The sequence below is a fragment of the Meleagris gallopavo genome, chromosome 2 (assembly GCF_905368555.1).
Source record: "Meleagris gallopavo chromosome 2, MGAL_WU_HG_1.1, whole genome shotgun sequence".
Classification (NCBI taxonomy): Eukaryota; Metazoa; Chordata; class Aves; order Galliformes; family Phasianidae; genus Meleagris; species Meleagris gallopavo.
In genome coordinates, this window is record NC_139405.1 from 26,676,502 (window position 1) to 26,704,015 (window position 27,514).

General features: G+C 39.5%; 1 protein-coding gene across 1 annotated transcript in view; it reads right to left on the bottom strand.

The window, feature by feature from the left end:
* The window catches only part of PLB1 (phospholipase B1), a 79,140-nt gene that overhangs the window by 20,258 nt on the left and 31,368 nt on the right, over positions 1-27,514 (bottom strand). Inside the window, exons 23-46 of the mRNA XM_010706793.4 lie at positions 27,415-27,495; positions 25,973-26,038; positions 25,216-25,316; positions 23,222-23,303; positions 22,097-22,201; positions 21,346-21,441; positions 20,815-20,886; positions 20,179-20,238; positions 19,764-19,824; positions 19,291-19,349; positions 17,279-17,346; positions 16,227-16,270; positions 15,074-15,182; positions 11,566-11,617; positions 11,362-11,442; positions 10,588-10,653; positions 10,053-10,153; positions 8,737-8,818; positions 8,137-8,241; positions 6,303-6,398; positions 5,142-5,213; positions 2,455-2,532; positions 818-878; positions 97-155 (exon numbers count right to left, since the gene is read on the bottom strand). Of these exons, the coding sequence (XP_010705095.2) occupies positions 97-155; positions 818-878; positions 2,455-2,532; positions 5,142-5,213; positions 6,303-6,398; positions 8,137-8,241; positions 8,737-8,818; positions 10,053-10,153; positions 10,588-10,653; positions 11,362-11,442; positions 11,566-11,617; positions 15,074-15,182; positions 16,227-16,270; positions 17,279-17,346; positions 19,291-19,349; positions 19,764-19,824; positions 20,179-20,238; positions 20,815-20,886; positions 21,346-21,441; positions 22,097-22,201; positions 23,222-23,303; positions 25,216-25,316; positions 25,973-26,038; positions 27,415-27,495 (1,857 nt within the window). The remainder of the gene's footprint in view (positions 1-96; positions 156-817; positions 879-2,454; positions 2,533-5,141; positions 5,214-6,302; positions 6,399-8,136; positions 8,242-8,736; positions 8,819-10,052; positions 10,154-10,587; positions 10,654-11,361; positions 11,443-11,565; positions 11,618-15,073; positions 15,183-16,226; positions 16,271-17,278; positions 17,347-19,290; positions 19,350-19,763; positions 19,825-20,178; positions 20,239-20,814; positions 20,887-21,345; positions 21,442-22,096; positions 22,202-23,221; positions 23,304-25,215; positions 25,317-25,972; positions 26,039-27,414; positions 27,496-27,514) is intronic.

Genomic DNA, 27,514 nt, shown 5'->3' on the forward strand with positions numbered 1-27,514 from the left:
TTGCTTTCTATCTGATGATGACTGACATAACCACATAGAGGTAGCAATGAACATTTACTCTTCTCATTCTAAACCTGGAAATATAACAGTACTTACAGTCAGGGAATCTCCCAGTGCTCCAATGACTTTGATGTCAGCAGGCTGTAGCTCATGTACTAAAAAGGAGTAGGAATAATAAAAAACATAGTAATTGATAACTGACATAAAATGTTATTTATCAGAATGAAGGTCCAAGTCTTTGGTTTCAACCTGATGCTATTTTTACAGACTTTTAAGGAGAATGAGCATCAAGTTCTATATGCCTGCCAGGCAAAATATATAACTTCTTGCCAGTTGTTTGCAATAGCGTGCTCAACAAACAAGGAAATAAACGAACCTTAAGCAACTATTCAAGTGTCACCTTAGGAAAAAAGGAAAAAAAAAAAAAAAGGAAAATGGATTAGATATGTTCAGGGTTACTTTTTAAGGTTTGGGCCATAGATCAATTCTTCCCATTAGCAATCTGCCCACAATGCCTTCCAGTTATGCACAACACTGCTACTATGCTACTGATAATGCAAGGTAGGTCAAACTTGCTTACACAGACAACTTTGATCTGCCACATTGCTATATATGTATATAGTAAATGGGATTGCATTTATCCCCTGCTGTATTGTAGAACTTGCTGTCTCTGGCAGGATGGATTTTCCTATTTTGCAGTTAAATATATCAGTTTTTATTGTTTTCATTCTACCTAGAAGTTGCACTTTCAAGACTTTTAAAAACACAAGGTGATATCTTTCCCGTTCAGGATTTTAGCTGATGAGTCCGTTCTCACCTGATGTTGGGACACGACTGGATGGAGTCTTTTCAGAACATGACAGGTCACTGCCCCAATTCTGAAATGACAGTTCATACAATTGTGTCACCTTTTGGTTAGAAGACAACATGGAAAACACATATGGTTTAACTGTATGGTGAAGAACAAGACCAAATTTAAAAATAGATCCTAGTTTGGTGTTTATGTAGCTCAACAGTCATAGCATCATTAAAGTTAGAAAAGACTATTAAAGTTAGAAAAGACCTTTAAGATCAGAGTCCTTCCTCCTCTTTGTGGAATGCTGTCCAAACATTAAATTATTTCTGGTGAAGTTTTCTAGCCAAAATATACCATTTTGCCAAAGTCAAGATATATAATCTAGAAAAACTACTTGTGACAAAGTTCCATAAATAGATACTTTTTTGCCCTTTTGCCTTTTCCACAGTCTGGAGATTTCATCTGTGACTGAGGAGGTGGCATCCTCACACTTGAAAATCTGTAATTGTTGTAATGATATCTGCTTACTCTGATCTCAGACCTGACCTTACTTGGAGCAGGAGGTTGTACTAGGGATGCCCTGAGGATCCCCTTCCAACCTGAATTATTACTATGAGTGCACAATCCTATCCTTCAGTAAATAAATGAACATAGGCCAGTGGTCTTCAAAAAGTACAGATGGTATTTTAATATTGAGACAAATTTGTCTGTTCTCCTATATAACAGTGTAATAGGCTCTACTATCAACCATCTAGTTAAAGGCTGCCTCCAAAAGCTAGAAAAGAAAACTGAGCTTATTTTCAGGTGAAACAGGAAGCTGCTCATATACTCTCTCTGGTATTTCTTTCCTTCACTTTATCACTTCAGAACTTATTGCAGTTGAGATTCAGTAAGCACGATTACCATTAAAAGTATATAACTAGCTCTACAGATTAAAAATCCCGTTTCAACATTGCAAACTATGGCTTTCTGAAACAATATTAGCTGTTTCTCTTTGTAACCCTCAAGGCACAGGGAGATTTTCATAATTTAGACAGGCACCAGTATGTCCAACTACATGGCCGACTTTGACTGCTGTCTCTAATCATAGCTACATTATCAAAGCTGAGCATTCCTTGCATGCCTGCAGCCATTTGTCAAAAGCAAGTTTCTGCCCCATTTCTTCAAGTCCAACACAAAGTTTGCTTAATCTGTACTTTGCTATGGTAGTTGCTCATTCATTATGAAAAGTAAATCCTTTTGAGAACAGATCTCCATCACATCCTGTGCAGCTGGCAGCATATGCAATAAATAAATATGACTGCCCTCTGCAGGTTAAGTCTACCTGAGGACATGGAAATACAGAGGCTCAAGAACACATAAACCTTCCTTAGATCATCTGGGGATTCAGCATCCTAAATTCTCTTCCCCCTGTTGTGAGGTACTTGCAATACAAGTTAATGATGCACTCCACGTGACTTACTGTAGAAATTGCACCTGATACAACTCATTTTGTCTGGCTTTTAGGACAAGAAGTGTTTAACATTTTTTACACAAGAAACAATGCAATGCAAGTTAGACTTTTCTGTCTAAAAATTGGTGATAAGTTATCACATTTATAAACTCAGAAGGATGTGCGAACAGCTTGTCTAAAATGCAGCAAAAGAAGCAACAGTTACCTTTGTTGGCTCACTGGTGGAAAGCACAGGAGGATTTGTGTTGTTGCTATTTTTATTTGTACTCAGGAAGGAGTTATTCTGTGACAAGGAAGAATTTAAAGTTAGAGAAATTAGGCAATAAACGTGGCACACATCATAGCAAGTTATGTCAAGACATGATATCACCAAAGATGTAGTTGTCTAAGCAGCAAAATGAGGATCTGGATTTCGAAACTGTTTTCCATATCTTAAAATTCAGAAGCAATATTTCCTCTTTAGTCTCTTATGGTAAAAATGGTACATATGTCAGATCCTGGTTAGCAGTTCAACATTCTCCTTTCCTAAGCCTTCCAAAAACTACTTCGGCTTTATTAGCTGTTTAGTCCCTTTAAAAGACGTTGTTGTAAAGTCTGGAGAAACCTGGACATATCTTCCTGTGTCAGCAGAGAGTAATAAAAGACTGACTACTGTATGAATCACTCCTCCCTCCAAGAGAAGCTGTACAAATTGCATTGTTATTTTTGTCCTCTCCTAATGCAACATGCATTAAGGAAGACAGGCACATTGTATAGACTAAAAATCTTTGCAGGGATACATAGTTATCTCAAGTAAGAGCAATTCCAGAACAATTCCTTCCACAAAGGGTCTAACAAAGCACTAAAATCAGAAAGCATATTTAATCAATTAAAATACCCTCTCATCTTTTATTTCCAGGGTTTTATCCTACTCTAAGTTGCCTTGATGCAAATAGTTTTCCTTCGCTTTTTGGGCCTTTGCAGTCTCTCTCAACTGATGTTTTCATGGAATCACTTCCAGATATAGTAACAGTCTGAAACCATACTCAGAAACAGTAAAAACAATAAATGGAATTTGTGAGTGTCCAATTTCAATTCACTTACTATCCTTTTCAGTCATACAGAAGGCAAAATCATAGAATCATAGGAAGACCTAGGTTGGAAGGGACCAGAAAGACCATCTAGTTCCAGCTCTCTGCTGTGGGCAGGGCTGCCACCCACTGGGTCATGATGCTGAGAGCTTCATCCAAACTGGCCTTGAACACCTCCAGGCATGAGCTATCCACAGCTTCTCTGAGCAGCCTGTGCAAGGCACTCATCACCCGCTGAGTAAAGAGTTTCTTCCTAATACCTAATCTAAATCTAGTCTCTTTATGTTAAAAAAAAAAAAAAAAAAAGAAAAAGAAAAGAAAAGAAAAGAAAAGAAAAGAAAAGAAAAAATAGAAATGAAAACAAATGAAAAGAAAAGAAAAGACAGAAAGAAAAGAAGAGAAAAGTCAAGAAAAGAAATGAAAAGAAAAGAAAAAAGAGAAAGAAATCCACATTACTTTCTGTCCTATCACTACATTTCCTGATGAAGAGACCCTCTCCATCCTCCCTCTGGGTCCCCTTAGGTAATGAAAGGCCAACACGAGGTCCACTCAGAGCCTTCTCTTCTCTAGGCTGAAGAAGCCCAGCTCCCTCAACCTGTCTCCATAGAGGAGGTATTCCAACCCTCTGATTATCCTCATGGCCTCCCCCTATGGACTCATTCAACAGGCCCATGCCTCTCCTGTGTTGGAGGCACCAGAGCTGAATACAGCACTATAGGTGGGTCTCATTAGAGCAGAGTAGAGGGAAAGAGTCCCTTGACCTGCTGGTCACACTGCTTTTGATGCAGTCCAGGATACAACTGGTTCCCTGAAAACGATTATTCAGTTCCTTCGTACCACTATTTCTTGTTCTTTCTCTCAAAGCTGAGTAGGGAAAGATACTGGCATCTGTATCTATGACTGTTTTAAATCACAATAGGATTACCATTTCTGAAAACAATGGCGACATATTCTTTGCAAAGCATATGAAGCTTTTTTGTGGCTATGTCTGAACAGCAGCATCTTTGAATAAGGATGGACTAACAGAAAGAATTATAAAAATCCACTTTATCTGGCACTGAGTAAGTTCCTAGGTTAACTTAATCACTGGGCAAAATGAAGTAGAATCAATTTAACTAAACCTAATGATTTTTGAAACATGCTAATTAACAACCCCCACATCTTCCCTTTCTAACAGGATGGATGCAATATAGACAAAACCATTATTTATGTCTTGAATGACTGTTTCCAGACCTTATAGTACAAATCAGCTCCCCAGTCTGTTCAGTTCTTTGATCTCCTCATTGAAACTGCTGAAGAAAGTGGATCATTTACTGCTGACTGCAGGCGTTATTTCCACATGCTGATACCCAACAACTGCCCCATAAGTTCAGCAGCTTGTTTTATGAAGGCAGAAGTGTCCAAAGTGCCTAAAGTATCCCTGTTAGGGACCAGGTCAGCAAAACCAGCTTTCCACTAATTCAAAGTAAAATAGATACTGGGATTTTCAGAGCAACTATGGTGCCTGAAATTAACATTGATTCTAATGGGAAAGTTAATTCAGAATATTCCATTTGCTGTTGAGCTGCCTATGTACTTCAAAAATATATTTTTTCTGCTACAATTTAAAACACACAAATCAGCACATTGTCTATCAGTATTCACTGCACAGTAAAGGGATAGCAGAGAAGGTATAGCAAGAAAGTCTGCTCATTCATAGGTCAGCAGAGAAGGAAAGTCTTCAGCAAACTCCTCCCAGACATACAAAATCCCTGCCCTCTGTGGGGAGCACAGACATATACAGCTGCCTGATACTCAGCTTTCACAGCATGGGGATATTTACCTGAGTCGGGCAGCTGAGGACAATGTCAGTCACGAAGTCAAATGAGTCAGCTTTCTGGCCTACAGGCTGCAACTAGGAGGGAAAACAAAGCAAAAAAAAAAAAAAAAAAAAAAAAAACCACACCATTGTAGCTGTCTCAGTTCATCTTACGTTTGTATAAAAATTCTCATCAAAGGAATTTAAACATCACTTTCATATTTTTAAAAAAGTGCTTGCATTTATTGACCTTGATTTACCCAAGGCTGAAATGCTACTCAGAAGGAACATGGCAACTGCGTAACAAAGCAGCAACTCCAGAAAGAAGTTTAAAATGGGAAGTGGAAAGCTATGCTGGATCAGCTTATACTCCAGGAGGATTTTGGCAGGCACATGAAGTTCCTTGGAATTTTGCCAGAAGGCAAGCTTGTAAACTCTGTTCTCTTGCATAAAAGAGGAGACGCTAAGAATCCCTCTGTTCTTATTGCTAAGCTGCATGATGGCGTCTCCAACAAAAGACTGTTTATGTTCAGAAGATTAAACAAAATTTAAACAGAGGTACTACTTGATGATTGCAGAGAGTTGTGTTAGCTGCTAAGACATTACCTGGAAGTACATAGAAGATAGCATCCAGAATCTGAGATACTGCTTCTGACTGCAATGCTAATACTTCTATTGCACTGCAACGCTAACTAAATGGGATTGCCTAAGCAATCAGTAACAACTCGTTGTTGCTAGATTTTATTTGTTTCTGAAGGTAGTAAAGTTAATTTGAATTAAAACTATTTCTGAGTGATACATTCACAATACAAGGATTTAAAACACTTTTAAGTTACCCATTTTGAATTGACATATAGCATTAGCAATTCTTTATTTGGTAGTTTTTCACTTAAGACCATTGAAACACCATCCTTATTAAATAGTGTCCTGACTTTCATGACAATGAGTGAAATAAAATTCAAGCTGCTTGGGTGAAATCAGGAATGACAGATCATGCACTGACAGCACCTCTCCCTTCCCTGCAAATATGCGGGAATCTCTGACTGGGAAAGAACAAACAAGCACTGGAGACCCATTAGCAAGTTACAGAGTTACCCAGATCCTCACTGCAACTTTCATTACAAAATTTTAATGGTAGTCAGGTCAAGCTAAAGATTGTATCGTGGGCAGAGCTCGTCACCTTACCATAGTATTCCAGAGAGCCTTGGCAAGCTGAGAATGGCCCTTCTGGCTTGCATGGAAGCAGTCAGGTGCAAAGTAGGAGATATCAGGATGCCCATCCTACAGATGAAAGCATAAGAGACATTTAAGTGCAAAAGTATCCTCCAAGCTCCAACTGTGGATTGCTGAGGTTGGATCAGAATCAACAGCAGGAGATGCATTCTACTTGTCCTGTTGCTGGTGATAAACAGCAAGTTTTGTCAGGCACCCTAGCTACCAGAAATGCTTAACTAGAAATGCTTATGCACATCCAATATCAGATCCACAAGGAAGAAGCAAAATCACAGTTTTGAGTTTGATCCTTAGTCTCTCTCTAGGTTCTGTGATAAAGCTGTGTTCCCCTCGTCAGCACATCACCACATCTGGCTACTGAGTCACCATTATGCTCTGCAGTATCCTTGCAAGTGAATGAGTATTTTATGGATGCTGCACATCCATAAGAAGGAACAGAAAGAACCCATCTGCATTCTCACAGCTGTGTTAGTTCTACAAGTTTGAGAGAAGTGAAAAGCAAGAAGTATCCAAGAGAAGGCTGCCAAAACTGACCAAGTATACCAATACAAATTCCTTTATGAACACACCTTTACTTTAATACAGATACTGGAGCATCTTAAGGAAGTGAAAATTGGACATTTAAGTAAATTGGCTTCTGTGTAATATTGAGAAAAGAAAAAGTTTAATTATAAACTCTTGATATAACATCTTTTTGGTCATCACAGTCTTTCCTCAAAACTAGGCCAGGTTTTGATTCAGTGTGTTTGGGCAAGCTACAACCAAAATTTGAACCTATATTTGATCTTTTGCCAAGTTCAGACGCAGAGTTTTTTGTTCAGAAACTTCTGAATTTTGTGCAAGATAAGAAAAAACAACACTCTGAACTTTCTTAAAATCTGACTTAGTGCTTGTGAGATTATAAAAAAATATTCAGAAGTATTTTTCTTCTTCTACACTTACTTCTGTGTTTCTCACCTTAGTGCCAAAGCCCCTGAGGATGGTTTTTCACAGGAGCCAGCTTCATCAAAAATTCAAGCCTGTTTTTCCTTCCCCTTCCCCTGTGAAGTTTTCAACCAGTTTTACGAACGTAAGAGCTTTGTCTGTAGCAGTAAATGAGTTTTTCAAAATTGTCACTAGCTATTGCTGGCAATTGCAGGATCACTGGTTCAACAATACCAGTGCAATCGTTATTCAATATTCTGTGTTTTGTTCCAGGTGAGATGAGTAAGTACTGAGATGTGTTGTATCTGAAAATCAGCAAGTGGAGTTTCAGTTTCAGAGAAGGTTTGGGTCACTTCCCAGATTCACAGATTAATAGTTTGCTGGGAGGTTATGGAAGTTGCTCAAAGAGCTGAATTATAGTTGCCAAAAATAGGAAAGATCTACTACTACCTCTAGTCTGTATGTAAACTTATTCTACAGATTCAGACAGAAAGTGAAGTTATAGGACACAAAGAGTTGCCTCCAGTGAGTAACATGGCGAGGTTGCTTTAAGAATTGTAACTTAATATCTCTGTATTTTATTAATCATGTTATATTCTGAGAAAAAAATATTTACATAACTTGAGAACACACATAAACCAACATCTTAACTCAGCTTTTGATTTGTTTTCTGAAACAGCAACTCATATTGATAGCAGAATATGTAAAACAAAGAACTGATAATCTAATCTACTGGGCCAAGAGGCAACAAGTTCTAGTAAGAATAGCACATGACAAGCAGAAATAATTGTGCATACTGTCTCTAAAGGCTGGATGCCCACACTTAGTTCTTTGCATACAGAAGTCTCCATTTATACCATACCTGACCAAGAGGAATCTTGGGATTTTGGAGGAAAGTCTGGATGACCACTGTGAAATTGTCATGAGTATCGTATCTGCCAGACTCCACCAGTCTTTGAATACCAAGCTGCAAGAAATAGAAAACAGCCACCAGTATTCTATCAACATCTGTGCATAACAATTTTTTGTTGTTTTTTTTTTGCCTTTTTTTTGTTAGTTTGTTATTGAGGAAAAACAAAACAAAACAAAACAAAAACCTAAGAATCAGGAGGAAGCTTTTACTTTTTAATTGAAATAGCCAGAGACACTGGTAAAAGGTAAGCCTTGAAAAAGTGGCTAAGAAGGCTGGAACACAATACTGCAGTTGTTTGTGAGAAACAGGATTTTGGTGACTGAACTCCTACTTATCCATCTGCATTAGGAAATGGTATTTTTCTGAAGAATTACTTCTAATTTTCATCATATGGTGTTCTGAATAACATCAAATTACCTTCTTCATAACTCATATGGCTCTCCTAGGTTAAGTATTGCTATGATTTGCTATAAACAAACCATTTGCTTGGTAGTGAAGAGTTAATCTCCACTGGAAGCAAAGTAACTGCACCATTCTTGATAAACATACCTGGTAAGCTCTAATGGCTTCCCTCACCATTGTTAAGTTTTCTGAGTTTTCTTCTCCTGTGAGAACACAACTACACAGATAACTGTGGAGAAGATAGAGGAGAAAACAAGAACAAAGAGAATTAGAAACATGAGATTGCAAAAGTGGTTCTTTGCCACCCAGCATCCTCATGACATGGTGGTAACAAAGACATTTGTACATTTTTGTATCTGTGAAATGTCTTACTGTCCTTGCCATTGCATACAATTTCAAACCTCAGTCTTATTTACTGCCTCATATGAATTGTACTGTACACTGTGCTAAAGCCAATTTGTTCCATTCATTACATCCAGGCATCCAAAGTCCCTGCGTCCTGAAACAGGTGCATGCCATTCCCTCTGGGACTAGAGAAGATACCATTAAGATGTACTGGTTATACATTTACCTCTGAGCTGTTATCTTTTCGAGGCATCAATGTGAGCAAAGAAAGTAATTATACACTGCAATAAACCTTCTAAAACAAGAGATACCTGTCTACTCTGCAAATACACCACATTCTCTCAAAATGCTAGAAAATCTAAATACTTTTGGAATTCAAATCCATCTCAAGGTATTCTGTATCAGTATCTTTAATCCAAGCACACTGAAGTACAGTATATATATTGATTATGACATAATTTAGACCTCATTTCAACCAAGCTTGAATTTACCCCTAATCCTGTTAAGCCTTCCCAGATCCATACAAAATCCTATTGCAGCTAGGACTTTCCAACCCCAACCAAAATCCCATGCAAGCTCTGCTACTTCTGATGTAAACACTGGATAGGCATGTTCTCTCCAGTGTTAACCTAATCAGCCTCACACATTTATTCTTAAACAAGTGATGCCTAGCCCAGGAATCCAAAACTTCTGCTTCCTAATAGTTGAAAGTGCCTTATTTTATATAACTGTAACATCAGAAGTCCTTACATGCCTCAGCTATCTAAATAAATAACCCCATCACTGCTTGGTACAGGCAGTTCAGTCCTCCAGACTCAAATTTGATCAAGGAACATCTTTGTACCGCTGTACCAACACAGGTCTGATGTTACTTTTATTCTACAGTCAAAGAGTAAGGAGCTGCTTGAAATACTTGCAGCCAATGAAGTGAATGTACTTATGAGCCTTTCAGATCAAAGCCAAGATAAAGAAACTACAGTGGGCAGGATCACGTTAGCGCTGGATGTCCATAGGACTGTTGTGCTATGGACATATTTCTAAACAATTAAAGAAGCATGGAATGAGAACTTCATCATCACAGACAGTAAATTCAAGTACAAAAGAAAGTCAAGCCTTACTCTGACATGTAAGTTGGGCACTGAACTTGAGTATCCACAAACAACTGTCTCATACTGAGGATGTCCATTACTCCAACTAAGCTCACTAGAGCTTTTGGTACCTGAAAGGGAAGTCAGACTTCAGCTAAGAAGGAACTATATACATAGCTCACAGTGCATTTATTTTACCCCCAAAGTCCAGCCATTTGACACTCCTTCCCTTTCTCCCTTCTTAGAAGAAATATATATATATATTTCTTCTAAAAAATCTATATTTCTATCTTACTTCTAAGAAGAAGAAGAGATATATATATCTCAACAAAACCACTCACAAAACTGACTCAGCTGTTGAACACTTTTTGGTACCATAATTCAATATAACTGTCTCTCATTTCAGATAGCATCTCACTAGTATTAGATAATACACACAACATTACCTTCTGTGAAAGTCAGTCGAGTACATTTGGTGCCAGTACAGAAGAAATCAGTAGAGCTACTAACATTAAATTACACATTAGCTCAGGCTAGAATGCCAGGACAATTTCACAGTACTTGCCTGTTCATGCAGAATATCAAGAGTTTCTTGAATTCTACTGGTGAAATTTACAGCTGAGTAGTGATCCTGATAGAAGAAGAAGAGAATAGATTATTGTTAAATGAGGACACAAGACATTTGGGTTGGGAGAATAATCACTTCCTTTTCTGCCATACTCCTGTGGTCAAGAGAAATTTCTTGCTTCTTTCCAGTTATCAATTAATCTAGAACATAGGAAGACTTGGTGAAACTTTGGGTTTAAAATACAGCTTGTTGATTAGTAGCAAATTCCTTCATGCAACTTCCCTTATACATACTTCACCTATACTTGGCATCACCCTACACTATGAGTTATGAGGTGATGACAGCCATTGCAGAATTGGATTGATGGCAGTTCAAAACGATATTATTTTTTCTTGGATGTCTAATGAGGCTTTATTAGCAGTGGAGCAGTTACCAAATTGGCTCTTCTATCACGGTCAGAGAAGACAAGAAGTGTTTTTACCCTGGAGTAAACCAGGGTAAACATAACCATCATAACATAACATAACTAACCATCGTAACATAAACATAACCAACATAACAAGAGAACATAACCATCTTACTTGGTTGCCAGTAGCAGTTTGTATATCAGGGCACTGTCAGCAGTGATTTTTATCAACACATACAGCAGCTCTATTAGAACACTCACTATCACCACCGTGAAAGCTCTAAGGATCTATCTGCACATTTCTACACTGACATCACAATCCCCCTGTAGCCCTGTAGTCTTTGTCAACCAGTTCTGTTACTCACAGGATCTTTGCAATAGTTGCATAGATCATTGCCTCCGATATGCACTGTTATGATTTTCCAGTCAGCATTGAAGTCGATTCTCTATGAACAAAGCAGAAAACGTCTTTGACTGATATGCATGTAGCATCTTTGCGGGTGGATCTATCATGTGAAGCAGTACCAGTTTCTTTTCATGCTGCAAGATTAGAGTCCTAGATAACTTACAGAATCAGTTTTCATTAGTCTCAGGAGAGCTCTTGCTTGGGCTGGTAAGTGCCTATGAAGAAAAACAACCAGTGAGTGAAAGAAGCACTTCTGTGGAGAGATCAACATTAATGCTCTTTGGACACATTAAATCTATGAGTTGTCAAATATCAGGAGATTTAAATGATGATGCAGTATAATCCTCCTTTTTCAGTGATCAAATTATGTGTTCACATCATTATGAAAAGTCAACAACAAATTGAACCTGAACACAGATTTTACTCAAGTTCAATAATTATGGGGCCATAACTTTAACCTTCTATTATACTGCTTAGCTGCTAAAGCAGGTGGAATGCAGACACAGCATTATGCTTGTTAGCGGATGGCCTATTTAGAATTGAACTGCTATCAACCTATTCCTCTTGGACTGAAATGACAAGGGAATCCCAAGTCCCAGTGTTTAACTGATCTCTTAAGCAAAGTTTATGCACACACCACAGCTCACCCATCACAAAGCTGAAGCATTTAAAAGTTCACTGTGCACATCTTCCTTGTCTCTGTAGCTTGCACCCTAAGTCAATATTTAATTTTCAATTGCATAAAACAGTTTTGTGCACTTTACCTTTCTAAGTGAATTAAAAAGCCAAGTAACTTCCAAGATCACCCACACAAGTTAAGATGACAGCCTCACTGTTTTCCAACAGCCTTGAAAGCACTCTCTTCTATATATACATACATATGCAAATATACATGCTTTTGTATATATACATATCTTTATTTGTATGAATGTGTACATAAAATTGCCATTATTTCTGGGTTACCTAGGCTCAACATTTCGACCTTGTCTGACTGCCCTGACATGCTGATACTCAAATATGCATACAAAGGAGAAAAGAGAACGTATGTGGAAACGTTGGCCTTCCAGGCAGCTCTGGAGCACGGGATGAGCTGCTTTCCCTCCAGGTTCTTGTTAGAAACACTTCAGAGACTGCATATCATTTCTGGAAGCACATAAGCTGACATTAATAGGCATGACGCTTGTTTTGTATGGTAACCAGAGCTTAGCTCTCTTTTGCAATGCTGTATTTAATGTAGGAACAGGGCTCTCACCACCCTCCTTCAAATGAATACTGATCTAACACTAACATATGAGTATTTACTGGGGAATGAGCCCTGTCATGCATCTACTTGGGACACAGACATCACACACATAAAAGCTCAGTTCATCATTATCCTTGTCCAAAGTCATAACCTACTTATTTATATCCCAAAGCTATCACAAGCCACTGGCGGTCAAAATTTCCTTCTGCTCTCACTATGGAATGACTAAGCTAGGGCATCAACTACAGTACTGATCCAGAAGAAAACATCCTTTATGGAACTGCCACTGCAACTTTAGTTTCTCATGCAGTCACTGAAGTGCTGATCCATCCTGAGCCAATGTAGTCAGTAAGACTGAACATCTTGAATGATGTGGCACTACTGCTTCCATTCTCAAGCTGTAGTCTCTACCAAAATTAGATCTTAAGCAACAGAAGCAGCCTACGGATGTGAAATACAGATATTCACAGCTCCTGTCACCTGTTCTCTCAGTCTTAAGTTCTTAACCTCATCATCTGAAATCAGAGATGTAAGCCAGGCTGTTTCAGCAACATGTTTCAGATATGTCCTTAGCTCCAGCACGCACTTAAGCACGTTGACAATGAATGGGGGTGGGCCCAACAAAGTTTTGCCTACACTGCTATATTCACCAAACAGCTCTGCAAGGCAACTACTGATTTCACTGGAATGAACTGTTACATCTGCTTTTCAAAAGCTGGTAAGGGTGCAGAACTACCTGCTTTCAGGCACGGCCCAGTACCTCTGGAAAAGAACTCCTAAACTGGCAACTATAAGTATGGACCAGGCAACAATTCTGAAATATCAGTGTTATCTTTCTTTCATGGCCTGTTTTTCCCCCTGGATCATAGAAGAAGGGATATTTTTTGGCTGATGCAGAATAAACCCATAATAAATAAAAGAGAAGCAGTGTTCCGTGACAATTCTCTTATTCATCTCCCTGTTGGCTATTTACAAAACATGTCTGCAGAATACAGACAGCTCCACTTCCTTATCCAGCCCAGCTGCTTGTATGAAAGAAGACTAATTGGTATAAATGAAATAGATCATTTTCCTTTAGACTAACACCCATCCCCTCATTTCATATTGCTACCAAATAACTATCTAATAGTAATGCCTTGGTCACACACAAACTTCTTTAAGTAAAGTTGGTGACTTTACAAGTTGTATATCCCGTTTCAAATTCTTCCCCCGCTCCAAAATTACAAATCAACCACAACACCTGTTTAGGATTTAATTGATACAAAATGCAAGGCAATCGCTATTCTCATTTTCCCCTACAACAAGCAAAACCTAAAGTTATTCTGAATATATGCTGCCTATAGCAGCATGCTGATAAACTGTCCGGAATGGCTGAATCAGAGCCTTAACTGAATACATAGAAACAGATAATTTGGTCACTGTTAGGAAACAAAATCCATTCCTTCAAGTATGGGGGCTGTAGGATATGTCAGAGCACCTAGCAGGCCAGAAAATACATCCATTTATTGAGATAACTTGCGTGAATCAAAAGCTACTCAAGATCTACAGGAGTAATAAACAATACCTGAAAATATTAATAATCATTGCTCAGATACAGCAAACTCCCAACTCCTCAATTTGCTACTGAATTTCACTTCCCAAACCTCTTTAGGAAGTAAGATAAATTTTTCTTCAAACAAACATAAGATTAAATTACTCAGTTCTGGGTAATATCAGCTAAGAATGTCAAACCCAGGCAAGATCTTGCCAGAACCTGTGCCCAAACCATGAGCGAATTCCAGGAGCTTTCTGTTTTGTTAATTAAGCAGCACTGGCTCTTTCAGTCAGAAGCCAGGGATTTCTAGGTTAAGCAGTGTATAAAAAGCTCAACTTCTGCTGTCTCCCAGGTGTGACTAAAAGCAAAGAACCGAAGTCTAACAATTCCTATTGCACTGGCAAAACTGGCTGCAACTGCACGATGTCTGCAATGTACCAAAACCTGTGTATGACCACTAGCAGTGCTCCTTTGAGTCCAGACTGTGGACGAATTCCCCCTTCTCTGTTGACCACTTTGCCTGTCACCCAGATGCCTGAGGTCACTTTTGGGAGACCTTACCTACTTTTTATCCTAGTAACTCTTTACTGATTCATTGCACGTTCATTTTCTGTGAACGCTCTCAGAAATGTGTAGACAGAGACACAGATAAATCACCAAAAAATGTCTGTCAATTTCTTGTTTGTGGATCTCATAACCAGGACAGCTGGCTGCATTTGAAAGCTCAGGTATGAAATAAGCCTGTACATTTAATAAGTTTTGAGCTTATTTTCAGCTCCAACTAGACTGGTTTTGCTTGCTGTTCAGAGCAAGTTGTGACAGCTTTTGAGACAGCTGAAAGTGAATTAGATGAAGCATCCATCACCTACAAAGGTAAACCAAAAAGCTACATACTCAGCCTGTGCCCCTGGAACCGCCTGGTTAAGGAATGCGTTTGGGTCATTCTCGCTCCCGGTGCCAGTTGAATAGCCCTCGATCTTATCATTGAACTCTCGAAAGATATCTGAAAAAGACAGCAATGAAGAGAAAATGACCACATCGTTTCCCTGCATACAGGGACTAACACACACCAACGCTGCCACAGTACAGCTGCTGCAGCCTCCAATCTGCTTTTTCCATCCACCAAACAGCAGCAAGAGTGAACTGAGCTTCAGAGGGACTTCAGCCCACCAGGAGCCAGCGATCAGCTAGGCCTGTTTTGCAGCTGTGCAACACCTCACACTACTGATAAATTTGAAGAAAGCCTCAGACATGGTGCCAGTGAATTCCCATCACGTTCTTAACGCCTCAGCTATACTTTCCAGCAGGAGGTAGACAGAAATTCTGAGATGACAGTGAAAACAGTCTCATGGCAAACTATGAAAGCCACCTTAACCTATAAGACTCAATTTAACCACATTGTAACGAAGGATTTGTCGAAGGTCATAGCATCCAGTGAATCAATTAATTTCTTATAATCAATGAGGCATTCCAATTATATTCTTGCTGCATTCTGCTTGTAATAAAGGGCAGCACACAGAAGGATGGTTTATTGGCTTCATACAGAATTTTGTTATTCCAGTTTGTTAATCCAAACTAAAACTCCAGTGGCTTTGCCTTAACAATAGCCTGAGTTATGAGAAACAGCTAATTTCAGTGAAAGCAAAATTATTCCCTGCAAGTCACATGTATACTAGCTAGTCAGATTTACTAAAGAGGTCTGCTTTCTGCAGTCATCTCCTTTTGGAAAAAGATGTGGTAGAATACTTATTAAAAACAAAATTTAATTGCACCTCGAGCATTTTCATGGTAGGCTTATTTAGAAATTCAAACAGACTTCACCAAGCAGTTTGAGAGGGGAGAGGGAAAAGAAAGGAAGGAAATTTGTAGCTGCTCCTCAACTTCACTGATGGAACAGACATATTCATTAGTCCTAGGTTATTGTTTCTTTGAAAGGTAAGTTTTGCAAACTACTTTCAAGTGGCTTAGAGACATTTCAACTTATCACTAATCAGCACATTCCCTCCCTCCAGTCTTTTGAGTTAGATCTGCAGAAGCATTTACTTACTAGGCAGAGTTGTTACGTTCTCTAATGAGCCATCCCCTCCAATACTGAAATGAGAAAGAGAAATTCAAGTTGCTCATCTTTTAGCTGGATACAAGCAATAAGGAAAGAGAAAACCTACTGCACATCATGAGAAAAAGTGAAGGGTGATTAATTTGACAACTATCAATCTGTCATACAACATGGAAAGGACAGAAGTGAAGTGCTACTGAGGAGAACATAGCTGAGGTTTCAGTGGGAGAGTCACTTGTCAGAAGGATTTATGTGCATGCAGCTGTACAGGGGCACAGCTAGTCATTATGAAATAGCAGAAAAGTGTGTGAGACAGCTACATATTTAAATTATCAAGCCCCAAAGTGCTGCAGACTTCAGCGAAAATTTCAAGACCAGATCCAGCCTCAAGAAGCCAGGCAACACCAGGCAGCCAGTCCTTTCAGTGACAGAGGCCTGTAGCAGCAGCTCCTTCATCGCTTTTCCTGCTTCCTTCTAAGAGTGTGTTGTCTCCAACTTTTCAGTTGTTGGGTCATACTCTGGTGGCTTATGTAGAGGGGTTAGGACAGCACAAAATTACATTCAGTGTCAGCTGAGCTATATCATCATCCGACCTCTGGTTTAGTCTTCTATGACTTTGTGTTGCATGTGGTAAAAGATCTGCAGTTACACTGTTTTCCATTATCCTACAAATAGTTCAGAAGTGTCAAGCTCTGAGAAGATCTTCCCATAGCAACAAGGCTTAACTTGCTTGTATCAGTGATTTTGCTCCAGTGCTGTGGTTCTCCAACTCTGTCCTACCATAAAGCTACAAACTCACAAGGAGCTGAAGATAAAAGCAAGAGAGCAGTTAAAAGGCTAGCTGCTGAAGCTCCGTTGCTGAGAACATTTTGTGTAAAGCCAGCTTTGTGACAGACACTGGCTTGATACAGCTTCCAAAGAAACACTAGCCAGAAAAGTTAACCATTTTCCACTTTCTGACAGTTGGAAACTGCAGAAAACACGGAAGATAATATTTTCCCAGTAAAGAAGACATCTCCTTGTCACCTTGGCTAAAGACTTACCTCCATGACAATCCACGGAATTGAGTAGCCAAATCCATGAGACTGTATGATGCAATTCCCGTACCAGCCTGGACATTATTTTTCATTAACACAATGAAATTAAAACACAGTTACTAACACAATAGTCATTCATACATAGTCATTTTATTTACTTTTGAATGCATCTCTTCAAAAGCTTTAGAAAGCATCTGGCCTCCCTACTGAAAAATGCATCAATAGTTTTTGTAATTATTTACAAACATCATATTGTGTATGATGCACAAAATAAATGAGAGAGCAATGAAACAAAGGCCTTCTCATGGGTCTGGGTGATCTGAGTAACTCATTTACATTGCGTTACTCAAGAATGATGAAAAGATCTCAAAGTTGTAAAACTTTCAGGATAATTATAAGCAACACTACATTAATTCATCACAGAAAACAAATATATCTCAGAAGGAAGTCCTGTAATACATTTACACTAATTTGAAAAGTATTGTGCTAAGCAGATTTATTTATAGTAGTATTAGAGAAAGAAGGAAAGCACTCTACATTTTCAGTGAAGAAAGGGGCAAACTGACAATGACATCTCTCTTTAACAAAACACAAGAATTCAGAAGCAGAGTTTCTGTCAGCCTTATGTAAAAACGGGACAACAGATAGTATCTTAAGACAGCACAGTACCAGGCAGATTATTTGCTGCTACCTCAGATTAAGCCAAACTAAGACATTTAGTTGGATATTAGGAAAATTTTCTTCTCAGAAAGAGTGGTGAGGCGTTGGAACAGGCTTCCCAGCACAGGATGCTGGTGGAGTCACTATGCCTGGAGTTATTCAAGAGATGTGTAGATATGGCACTGAGGGACATGGGTAGTGGGCACAATGGGGATGACTGATGGTTGGATGAGATGCTCTTAGTGGTCTTTCCCAACTTTAATGATTCTATGATTCTCTCCTCTATGTGAGCTTTATTGAATTAACTGAAAACTGCTATTCAGGAAAAAAATATTCATGTGCCAAATGCAGTTCACATAGCAATGTACAACTGCTCTTTCTACAAAAACAGATTTTATTACCAGTTTCTACAGACTATACTTAGAGGCAGAAACACCTGCAGGGTCCTAGATACTTACAATATGACAACTGCAGCTAGATACTATCTTGCATTTGTCGACATTACAGGGCTTGCACTGAAATACTGCTATTTATTTTGGTAGCCTCCTGCATGTAGGAGTTTTGGCAACATGCCTGACAGAGAGTTGTAAAGGCTGCATCGTTTGTATGCACAATATCTTAGCTGTTAAGGTTCGCATTCAGAGATCCTGTACTCTAGTCATGTCTTTCTGCCCAATGTTTCCTTTGAGCTGGTTGTAAAGTTTCAGCTTTTCGCCAGTAGAAAAACACTAGGGATAGTGATGTTACATAAATTTAGTATATCTGGATAATCTTTCTAGCCTACCAAAGACAACCATCCTCAACGAGATCTACAACTTGATAAAGAAACTATATACGAGTTAAAACAGACAAAATAAGAAGACTATCTTCTGAAATTGACAGTCAGACGCTTGCACCCCTTCACATCCACATCTCATTAATGATAAATTTAATAAAATGCTATTTTCCTACATTCCTTAATCACACACTATTACAGAAAAATAAGCCAGGCAAAAGGACAAGTTCACTAATCTGATCCTATGTAGAAAAGCCTTGACACACTGTAACCTAATGCTTTTGTTAAGCCCTATTAGTTTCAACAGGGTGGGATCTTCCCTGTCTCTGACTCAGCAAACCATTAAGCATCTCTTAAAAGGATTTTCCCGTATTTTTGCCTGTGTTTAAAATTATGTGAAAATATGCGTGGGGGGAACACGGTGCTGGAGAACTGATACCTTTCTTGCTCTAGCTGCTGGGGCTATTATCATCTGTGAGTCAATGAATCTTTACTTCTAGGTAAAATAGCTATTTCCCTTCCACTGGCGAAGGCAAATGTTTGTAATTCTACCAAGAGAACAGTAAAAACACTGTCTTCTTACCGTCAAAGAATCCCCAAGGGCTGCTATCATTTTCACATCAGCTGGCTTCAGGGAATGCACTGCAAAGGAAAGAGATGTAATTGAAACTGGGTAGAAAACAGCCATGGTTTTTCATCCCTGCATATGTAAAACATGCCATCATGCAATCTGGTGCTCAGCCACATTGCTTTTGCAGTACTCAGGTCATTTAACAGGAGCACTTTCTAGCTCATCTTGAATGGCTGTAGCAACAGTATCTGTACAATATCCAGTTTTCTCAGTAGGTAACATCATCAGTGGAAAGACAGAAGAGCAAAGAACAAATAGCAATACCATGGAATCAATATCCATCACCAGGACGATAAAACAATGCAATACTAGATAAAGCAGAAATTTTATGTTAAAAGCTTTAAGAAGGCATAGAAGGTCTAAGGAGAAGACAACATGAAATTAATGGAAAAAGTGAATGCTGCTATATCTGAAACAAAGACTACCTGAAGTTGGAGAAGGGGAGGATGGAGACCTGTCTTCACATAGCAGCTGGCTTCCATAATTCTAAAAAGAAGAAAGATGAGTAACATTTGGCTAGGAAATGCAATCAGTAGTAACTAGGATCTCCCTAGCTGAGGCCAACTGGATAAACCAGAGTATGTTTAACTTGTACGTAAACATAAAGGCCTTGATTGACAATTCAATAAATTTAGTGCTGTTTGGATTAGCATCCTGTACTGATAACTGTGCTGTCTGAGGATGTGTTCTTACAGCTTTTCTTGATGTGTTTTTCCTAACTCAAGCAAGTACTTTCCTGTTCTGTGCCCTTTGGCCAAAGACTGATTTCACCTGAAGTACAAAGCATGATTCATGACTATACAGGAACAGATGCAGTGAAATGCTGATGCTGACACTTACTGGAGTTTGGTTAGGGTACGTGTAATTACTGTTTTTGTATGTCTTCAGGAATGGCTCAGCCTGCAAAATGAGACAATCTGAATCAATGCAAAGCATCAGAAGAAACTTCCACTCATCAAGATTCCGTTCTTAGATCTCTGTAGATGATTAGCAGCTTGATGCAAACAAACCCCAGGGATACAAAAAAGAAGTGGCATTTTGAAAATCCAATAACAGGGGGACTGTTTTTAGACAGCTGAGTTTACAGAATGCTCTCAGGACCCTGCTGCATGTGATTAGCAAGAGGCTTGCCATCAAAGGCACTGCCCAGGCTTGTGCCCGCCAGAGGCAGTTTCAGCAACTCTCAGCCAAGCTGGGCTGACTGGTGTCAGTGCTGTTCCATCTCCTCTGTGAAGCTTTCATCCAGCATGGATAACAGGAAGGCAAAATACTCTACCCTAGTGTTTTGGCTGACTGAGGAGGTTGGCCATCAGGTCTCCATTTTAAGCTGTTGACTGCTTGTACTGGCACCAGTGGCAGTGGCACAAACTATGCAGGGATGGGACACTACTTACTTCTGGGACCTGGTAAAAGCTTACCCAGAGTCCCAGCCACCTCCAGCACCAGTGCACAAACAGAGATACCTTTGCAATTTACCTCACTTGGACATTTGAGGACAATTTCATTTTCCATTTGTTGGTCATCCATCTTCTTCCCTACAGGTTCCACCTGTGAGAAAATGAGGCACAGGCAAAAAACAAATAGGCATCATAGAAAAGAGGGTAACTCTGCACTACCAGTCATTAGAAACCACCTTGCAAAAGAGCAAGGCAAATGCCATGCACTGCACTTGCTCTGTCTGTGCCAATGACTGCTGCTTTTTATACTGAGAAGGCTAACCCCCCATGTGCTACCAGTGCAGTTGGATGATCAGTGCCAGGTGTGCAGAATCTCCCAAGAGAAGCCTAACACTTGTAGCCTTGAGGTGTCCTGGGATTTACTGTTTTGATATGACTGGCTTAACAGTTGAAGTGACTTTTCTTCACATGAATGCTCTTTCTTTTTATAAACATAACTAACAGTTCAGAAGAGAGAGGGCTAGCTCTATAGCTGCTCCTCAGGGTTCCTTTTGCTGCCAACAACAGTTGAAGAGGACAAGGAGTGACAAATATAGCTTTAAAATCTTACCATGTTGTTCCACAGACCACGTGCAGCCTGTGAATGAGACTTCTGGCTGAAGTGAAAACAATCTGGAGCAAAGTATGAATTGTCAGGAAATCCCTCCTAGAGAACGAGATAGGTACCATCACAGAGAGCAGTAAATGTGCAATAAGCCATGCATTATCCCTTCTGAAAAATCTCAACTGACTTCAGATTAAAGGAGCTTCAAAGGCCTCTGAGACCAGAAGAACCAAACTGGATCAGAGAACTCTGGTAACTCAGCACTGAGAAGCCTTTTAAGCATTTTTAATACGTGATTTCCAAAGTATTAAGGAACAGGCCACTAAGACTCTGAAAACAGAATTCTTGCACACAGACATTGATCATATTCTTTATTTCTCCTGAGACTCACCCATAGCCTTTCATGGAAAGTGGGTTTTTATACTAGAAGTCTTAGCTTTACCAAAGTACTGGACAGAACTTTGCAATGTGTGGGGGATGTAGGATGAATGCTCCCCAGTTAACACTTTGAACTAAATATTTACTGCACGATTATCTGTAGTTGCAGAGGAGTAGACCCAGTGCCTAAAACTGTGTAATCCCATTACCTCCAAGTTATTCCATAAGCGTTTTCTGCAATTTTGGATGTTATCTTAACTGAATATGATAATTATTAGGCCAGAATTCTGCTCTGTCACATTTACCAAAAAGAAACCAGTACAACTCTGAAAAAAATCAGACTGCACCAGGATTTAGTGAGGGCTTTGTTTTTACTTACCTGTGTTTTGGGCATGCTGATATGAGTTAGAAAAGGCTGTACGACCACTGTAAAGTCCTCCCTAGTGTCATATCTTCCGCTTTCCACTAACTCACGGGTCCTTTCCTTAAAGAGTCCAAGAAAAAATACTGTCATTGTTCTTTCTTCTACATCCAGCTTACATCCTCTCATTACTGCACAACTTCATCCAGGGATTCCCAGTCCCTTGAACAGAAACCCAGACGCAGCCACAATGATCAGCCTATACCAGGCAGCAAACACAGAGATCATTTAGGGAATCTCAATCCAAGCTTCATTGCAGTAAGGCAGCCCATGGGTCATGACCTGACTGGCACAGGCAGGCAACCTGCTCAATAATCAGATTTTCTCTAAAAAGATGTTCTAGAGCCACTGAAGAATTTTCTATTCGGCTGCTATCCCTTGCCTGAAGTTCATTGCTGATTTATTATGTTCTTAGACTTAAACTCATCTCCAACAAGGTAAATGATCAAGAAACAACTGGTACTCACAGAACCACAGAATCGTAGGGGTTGGAAGGGACCTCTAGAGATCATCAAGTCCAACCCCCTGCCAAAGCAGGTTCCCTACACCAGGTCACACAAAAGTAGGTGTCCAGGCAGGTCTTGAATATCTCCAGAGAAGGAGACTCCACAACCTCCCTGGGCAGCCTGTTCCAGTGCTCTGGAAATCTGATATACTCCGCTTTCTATGTCTCTTTAACAGATTTTTCCTCATCTGTTTTTTGTTTTTTTAATTATTATTTTAGCAAATCAGAATTGTAAAAATCTTGAGCTAATTCCCATCTCCCTCACTAGCACTACACGCCCTTGGTTCCCCCCTCCCCCTTTTTAGTTAGATCACAACTACATGTCACTAAAATGAGTGCAAGCTGCTTTCCATATTAACTTTCCAAATATTCCCTGCTCTGTGGTCACTTGGTTAAGTCCCTTTCCACCAACCCTGCTATTATTAATAAAAATCTGTTTATTACTTGCAGAAAAAAAAAATCAACTAAAACAAACAAACAAACAAAAAAACACCCCTATTTCTTGGGTGGAGAAGAACAGAAGGATTATTTAAATCTGTAAAAGTAAATAAGCAAATAGGAAAATGCATGAGCCTTACCTGATACCTTTTGTTGAAGTAGACCAACTGCTTATACTCATTGGAATTATCATCATAGTTCAATACACAGGGGCACATCATCCTGCAGGATGAGAAAATCACACTGAGACCCAGCTGGTCCTTTTCCCTTTTGCTAGCTGAAAAGCTGCATGGTTAAAAAGCTCCTCTGAGGGGGAATTTTCTGACTGCTCAGTCACAGCACATAACCTCATCTCCAAGTATCTGCACAGCCCCAACTCTTGAACTGAAACATGTTTATTAGGGATTTATGAACATAAGGAAAAGGCTTCATGCAAACAAACAGCCAGTAGAGGGAAAGAAAGAGTAGCAGATAGAAGCCAGATGTCTTGACCAGAGGCCCTGTGGCACCTGTTGCCCTGCTAAAGGAACTGAGAGTCATCTCTATAACTAACAAGGCAGGAGTAGAGATGCTTGAATTGAATTCCCACCCTTCCGGTGGATAATAGGTGTTTTAAACTCAAACTGTGGCATGTGGAGGCTGGTACAGCATCAACAGATGCCCAGAGGGATGCCGGAGTCTTCATTCTTGGAGAGACTCAAAACTTTCCTGGACGCACATGGTTTTTCTTCTGCTGCTGCTCCTCCTTCCTGGGTATATCTCAGTATGATTTGATAAACCCAAATAAAAATAAATGACTCATTTTAAACATCCTATAGTTTGGTCATAATGAGTCAATCCTGAGAGAGCTCTTAGAGTAATACTTCCTATAGGGATGTAGTGGATAATATGTGTGTCCCTACCTCCAAACTTGCCTGAATAGAGAGTAACTAATAAAACAACATGAATCTACTTCTACAGAACACCTATATGAAAAATAAAATTAACAAATAGCATTTTCAAAAGTATGTTAGTAACACAAACAAGACAAAATTATTGAAGATTGCAATCTCTTTTTAGGTTATTTACTGCTCTCAGGAAAGACAGACAACCTTTCGAAGTCAAAAAGCCTTCGAGCAGTGATTTGGTGGGATGAATTCCACCAGGTGTTTCAGGGAAGTAGCTGGGCACAGGAGGCCCTGCAGTTTTCTGTGGTTCTGGCTTCCGAGGATCTCTTGCATTCTGTGCTGCCTTATAGAATCATAGAATGGCCTAGGTTGAAAAGGACCTTAAAAATCACCTAATTTCAACCTGCCTGCTGTGCGCAGGGTTGCCAACCATTAGACCAGGCTGCACGGCACAAGCTTTTTGACCTAAGCAGCAGGAGGAGCAGTGGCTGCCTACACTCAGGACAAAGCTACTCTGCATGTCTGTCCAGAAAAATAGGTATTTCTTGCTTTTCCAAAATCCAGGCAAGCCCTGCCAGGAGCGAGTCTAGGGGGACATGGCAGCCCCCTCCTGAGTCACCATGAGAGCTTGCTAAAGCACAGACCTGACACAGTGTTAGGTTGGCACTAACCCAGGAGGACTGCTCAGCCAAACACCAACAGGTGGTATGTCTTGAGAGACTAACTAACAGGAAAACTAATAACCTCTATAATAACTAATAACCTTTACAATCTCTATAATGAGATTACAGAGATCAGAAACAATGGAAGAAAGAGGAAGAGTAAAGGTTGTAGAGAACTTAATCTCTAGATTAATGTGATCAATTTAAAAACAAACAAAAAAGCCTCTCATTCTTGGTGGTAGGTGGACAGTTGGACTAGATAATCTTAGAGGTATTTTCCAACCTTTATGATCCAACGATTCTTCTTTTCTGTCTTTTCCCACAGAATGCACAGCTGAGTTTTCAGCTCTGGCTTTAACTCCTTTGCAGAATAAGTCATTAAAATGGCAGCTCTGCTAAAAGTGGTTAAAGTGGGACCCAGATACAGAGAAAAATGGAGGTATTTCTAAATGCCAGGTGGAAATTCCTGTCTAGATATACGTGCATACAGAGATAAAATAGTAGAACATTTTCCCTTTAGGAAGTTTCCCAAGAAGACCTTGCAGCCTTCAGTGAACACAGTGAGAGCTATAGAAATTTTCAAACCTCATAAGAAGCCTTGGACAGGAAACATTTTTCTCTGCATACAACTCCCGTAGGCTTGTTATAGAAAGAATTGTCACCAGATTCACAAACGCCCGTGGAACCTGCCAAGAGAACAAGCAAACCCATAGCTGATGCCTGGAGCAGGGTGCCATCTTCATCCTTACATAGCCACAGCAGGCCTCAGAGAACAGCCTGCTGATTCAGACAGCTTACATTATTTATAACAGCAATGTGCAAAATACTTTCTTAATAATTAATCCCCTCTCAGACAATACCAAATTACAGTTCCTATGTGCTCTAGCTACTTTTGTTTTGAGTACTAATGGACTGGATATTTGAAAATGATGGCATCCAGAAGGTCCAAACTAGGTGTAATGGGCCCCAGCACTGCTCAAATTCTGGCTGACTTTTTCAGTAGTCTCACCATCAACTTCATCCTCACCAGCAGGATCTGAACTGATTTTAAAAACAACAAAAAGTGAGTTTATTTGCAATGTAATGAATGAGCAAAGCACTTCATAGTCATTGGATATCATGTTTGCTCAGATTGTTATTCTTTTTACACGATTTGCCCGTAGAACATCAGCTAGAACTCAGCTCTGTTCTCATTCATTCTGTAAAATATTTCTGCAGCCCTTTCTGCCTCTCAGAAGGATTTTCCTATACATGAGGAACTGAATTGTCTATCAGTAACCAGTGGCAGCTTCACAAACAGGACACAACCCTCATTCACACATACTAGAAAAATTTGTTTTACCTCTTTGTGAAGCATGTCCAAAGCTACTTGAATGTTATAGGTGTAGTTTTCAGGAGAAAAGCGTATCTGTTGAAATAAGAGGACAGAGTTTTATTGTAGATCAATTTACTCAAGCAGGTACAGCAGTGACTATTCGGCATCTGTCAGAGCAGCGTTCACATTCTAATTCTTGGGTCACTGGTAACAGAGTCCTATGCAAACTTTCTCTGTCTCTGCTGCTTTTCTTTCCCATCACAGCTGTCTTACTTATTCACAATAAAAGAGGTAGCGGAGAGGGAGCAAATTCAGGAGACAGTATCAGTCATCACAACATCCTCCACCTGATGCTGGTCTTGGCCACTCTTAAACGCAGTGGACCAATATTAGAAGAGATCAACTCTTATGAAAGTAAGATAACTTCTGCAGCATGAAACATTAGCAACATGCTTGCTATGTGCTCCTTACCTCCTACAAATATTAACTGGCACATCTGAGTTCTGCACAGAAAAAAACTGTACCGGAGAAACTTAATAAGTCAAACCACTTTAAATTTGCTGCTTAGCACCAAAACATCTTTATTCAATTTGAGTGGTTTGAATAATCTTATTCAATTGTCTCAATCTGACTTCTATTTCTTCACTTGTGGCCCTATTCCATAATAAAATATAGTTCCCTATGAGAAACATTTCTTTCTTTCTCATTTTCAGCTTTAATTCTCCTTGATTTAATTTCATGCAGAAGTTCCTTCTGAGCTTCATCTACTTTACAAAACTAGACAGCTCCAGCTCCATTTGTCGTCTCCTAAAACAGACCTCACCAAGAACGCTACAGCTGGCGCTATCTGTAGTTGTGGGACATAAAGGAAGTATCATTCTGATCTTTGGATGCCAGTCTGACATCCCCCAGTCACCCACCCTTACGTGCAAACACCACGTTGTTTGACATCAGGAGCAGAAGGCAGTAATGCTTAAATTGGTCCTGATTTTATTGTGCTTCATTATTGTTTGGTTGATCTGAAATTAATCATGCAAAAAAGTACGTGGTCTGCTGTTTAAAAGCAGATAAGAAAATAATATGTCTTCACTAGGCGAGAAGTCTGAAGGTTGCATGTAGTATGTATGTACTTATATTATATTTTATACTATGTTGTATTGTATATAATCACGTCATCATGAGCTGGGTGTAGAACTATTGCCATAGTGCTGAAGCTGGCAAGAGAGATACTTTAAGCATGACTGTGCACAAAGTGAAGGAAAAGGGCAAAACCTTGACAGTATCTTATATCTTAGGTAACAAGATAGCAGAAAGGCAATCTTAGTTAACAACAAAACAAAGCAGCCACAGTTATGTAATTTACAGACAATCTAAAGATATCCCTTCGTTTATGATATCCTTATGGTGAACAGTCTCAGTGCTGCTGCACAGGGTGGCCAAGTTCACACTGAGGGCAGCGGGTGACTTACAGGATCTTCGCAGAATTTACATAGGTCATTTCCTCCTATGAAAAGCGTTATAAGCTTCCAGTCAGACTGCATGTTTATTCTCTGTGCACAGAAAGAGACG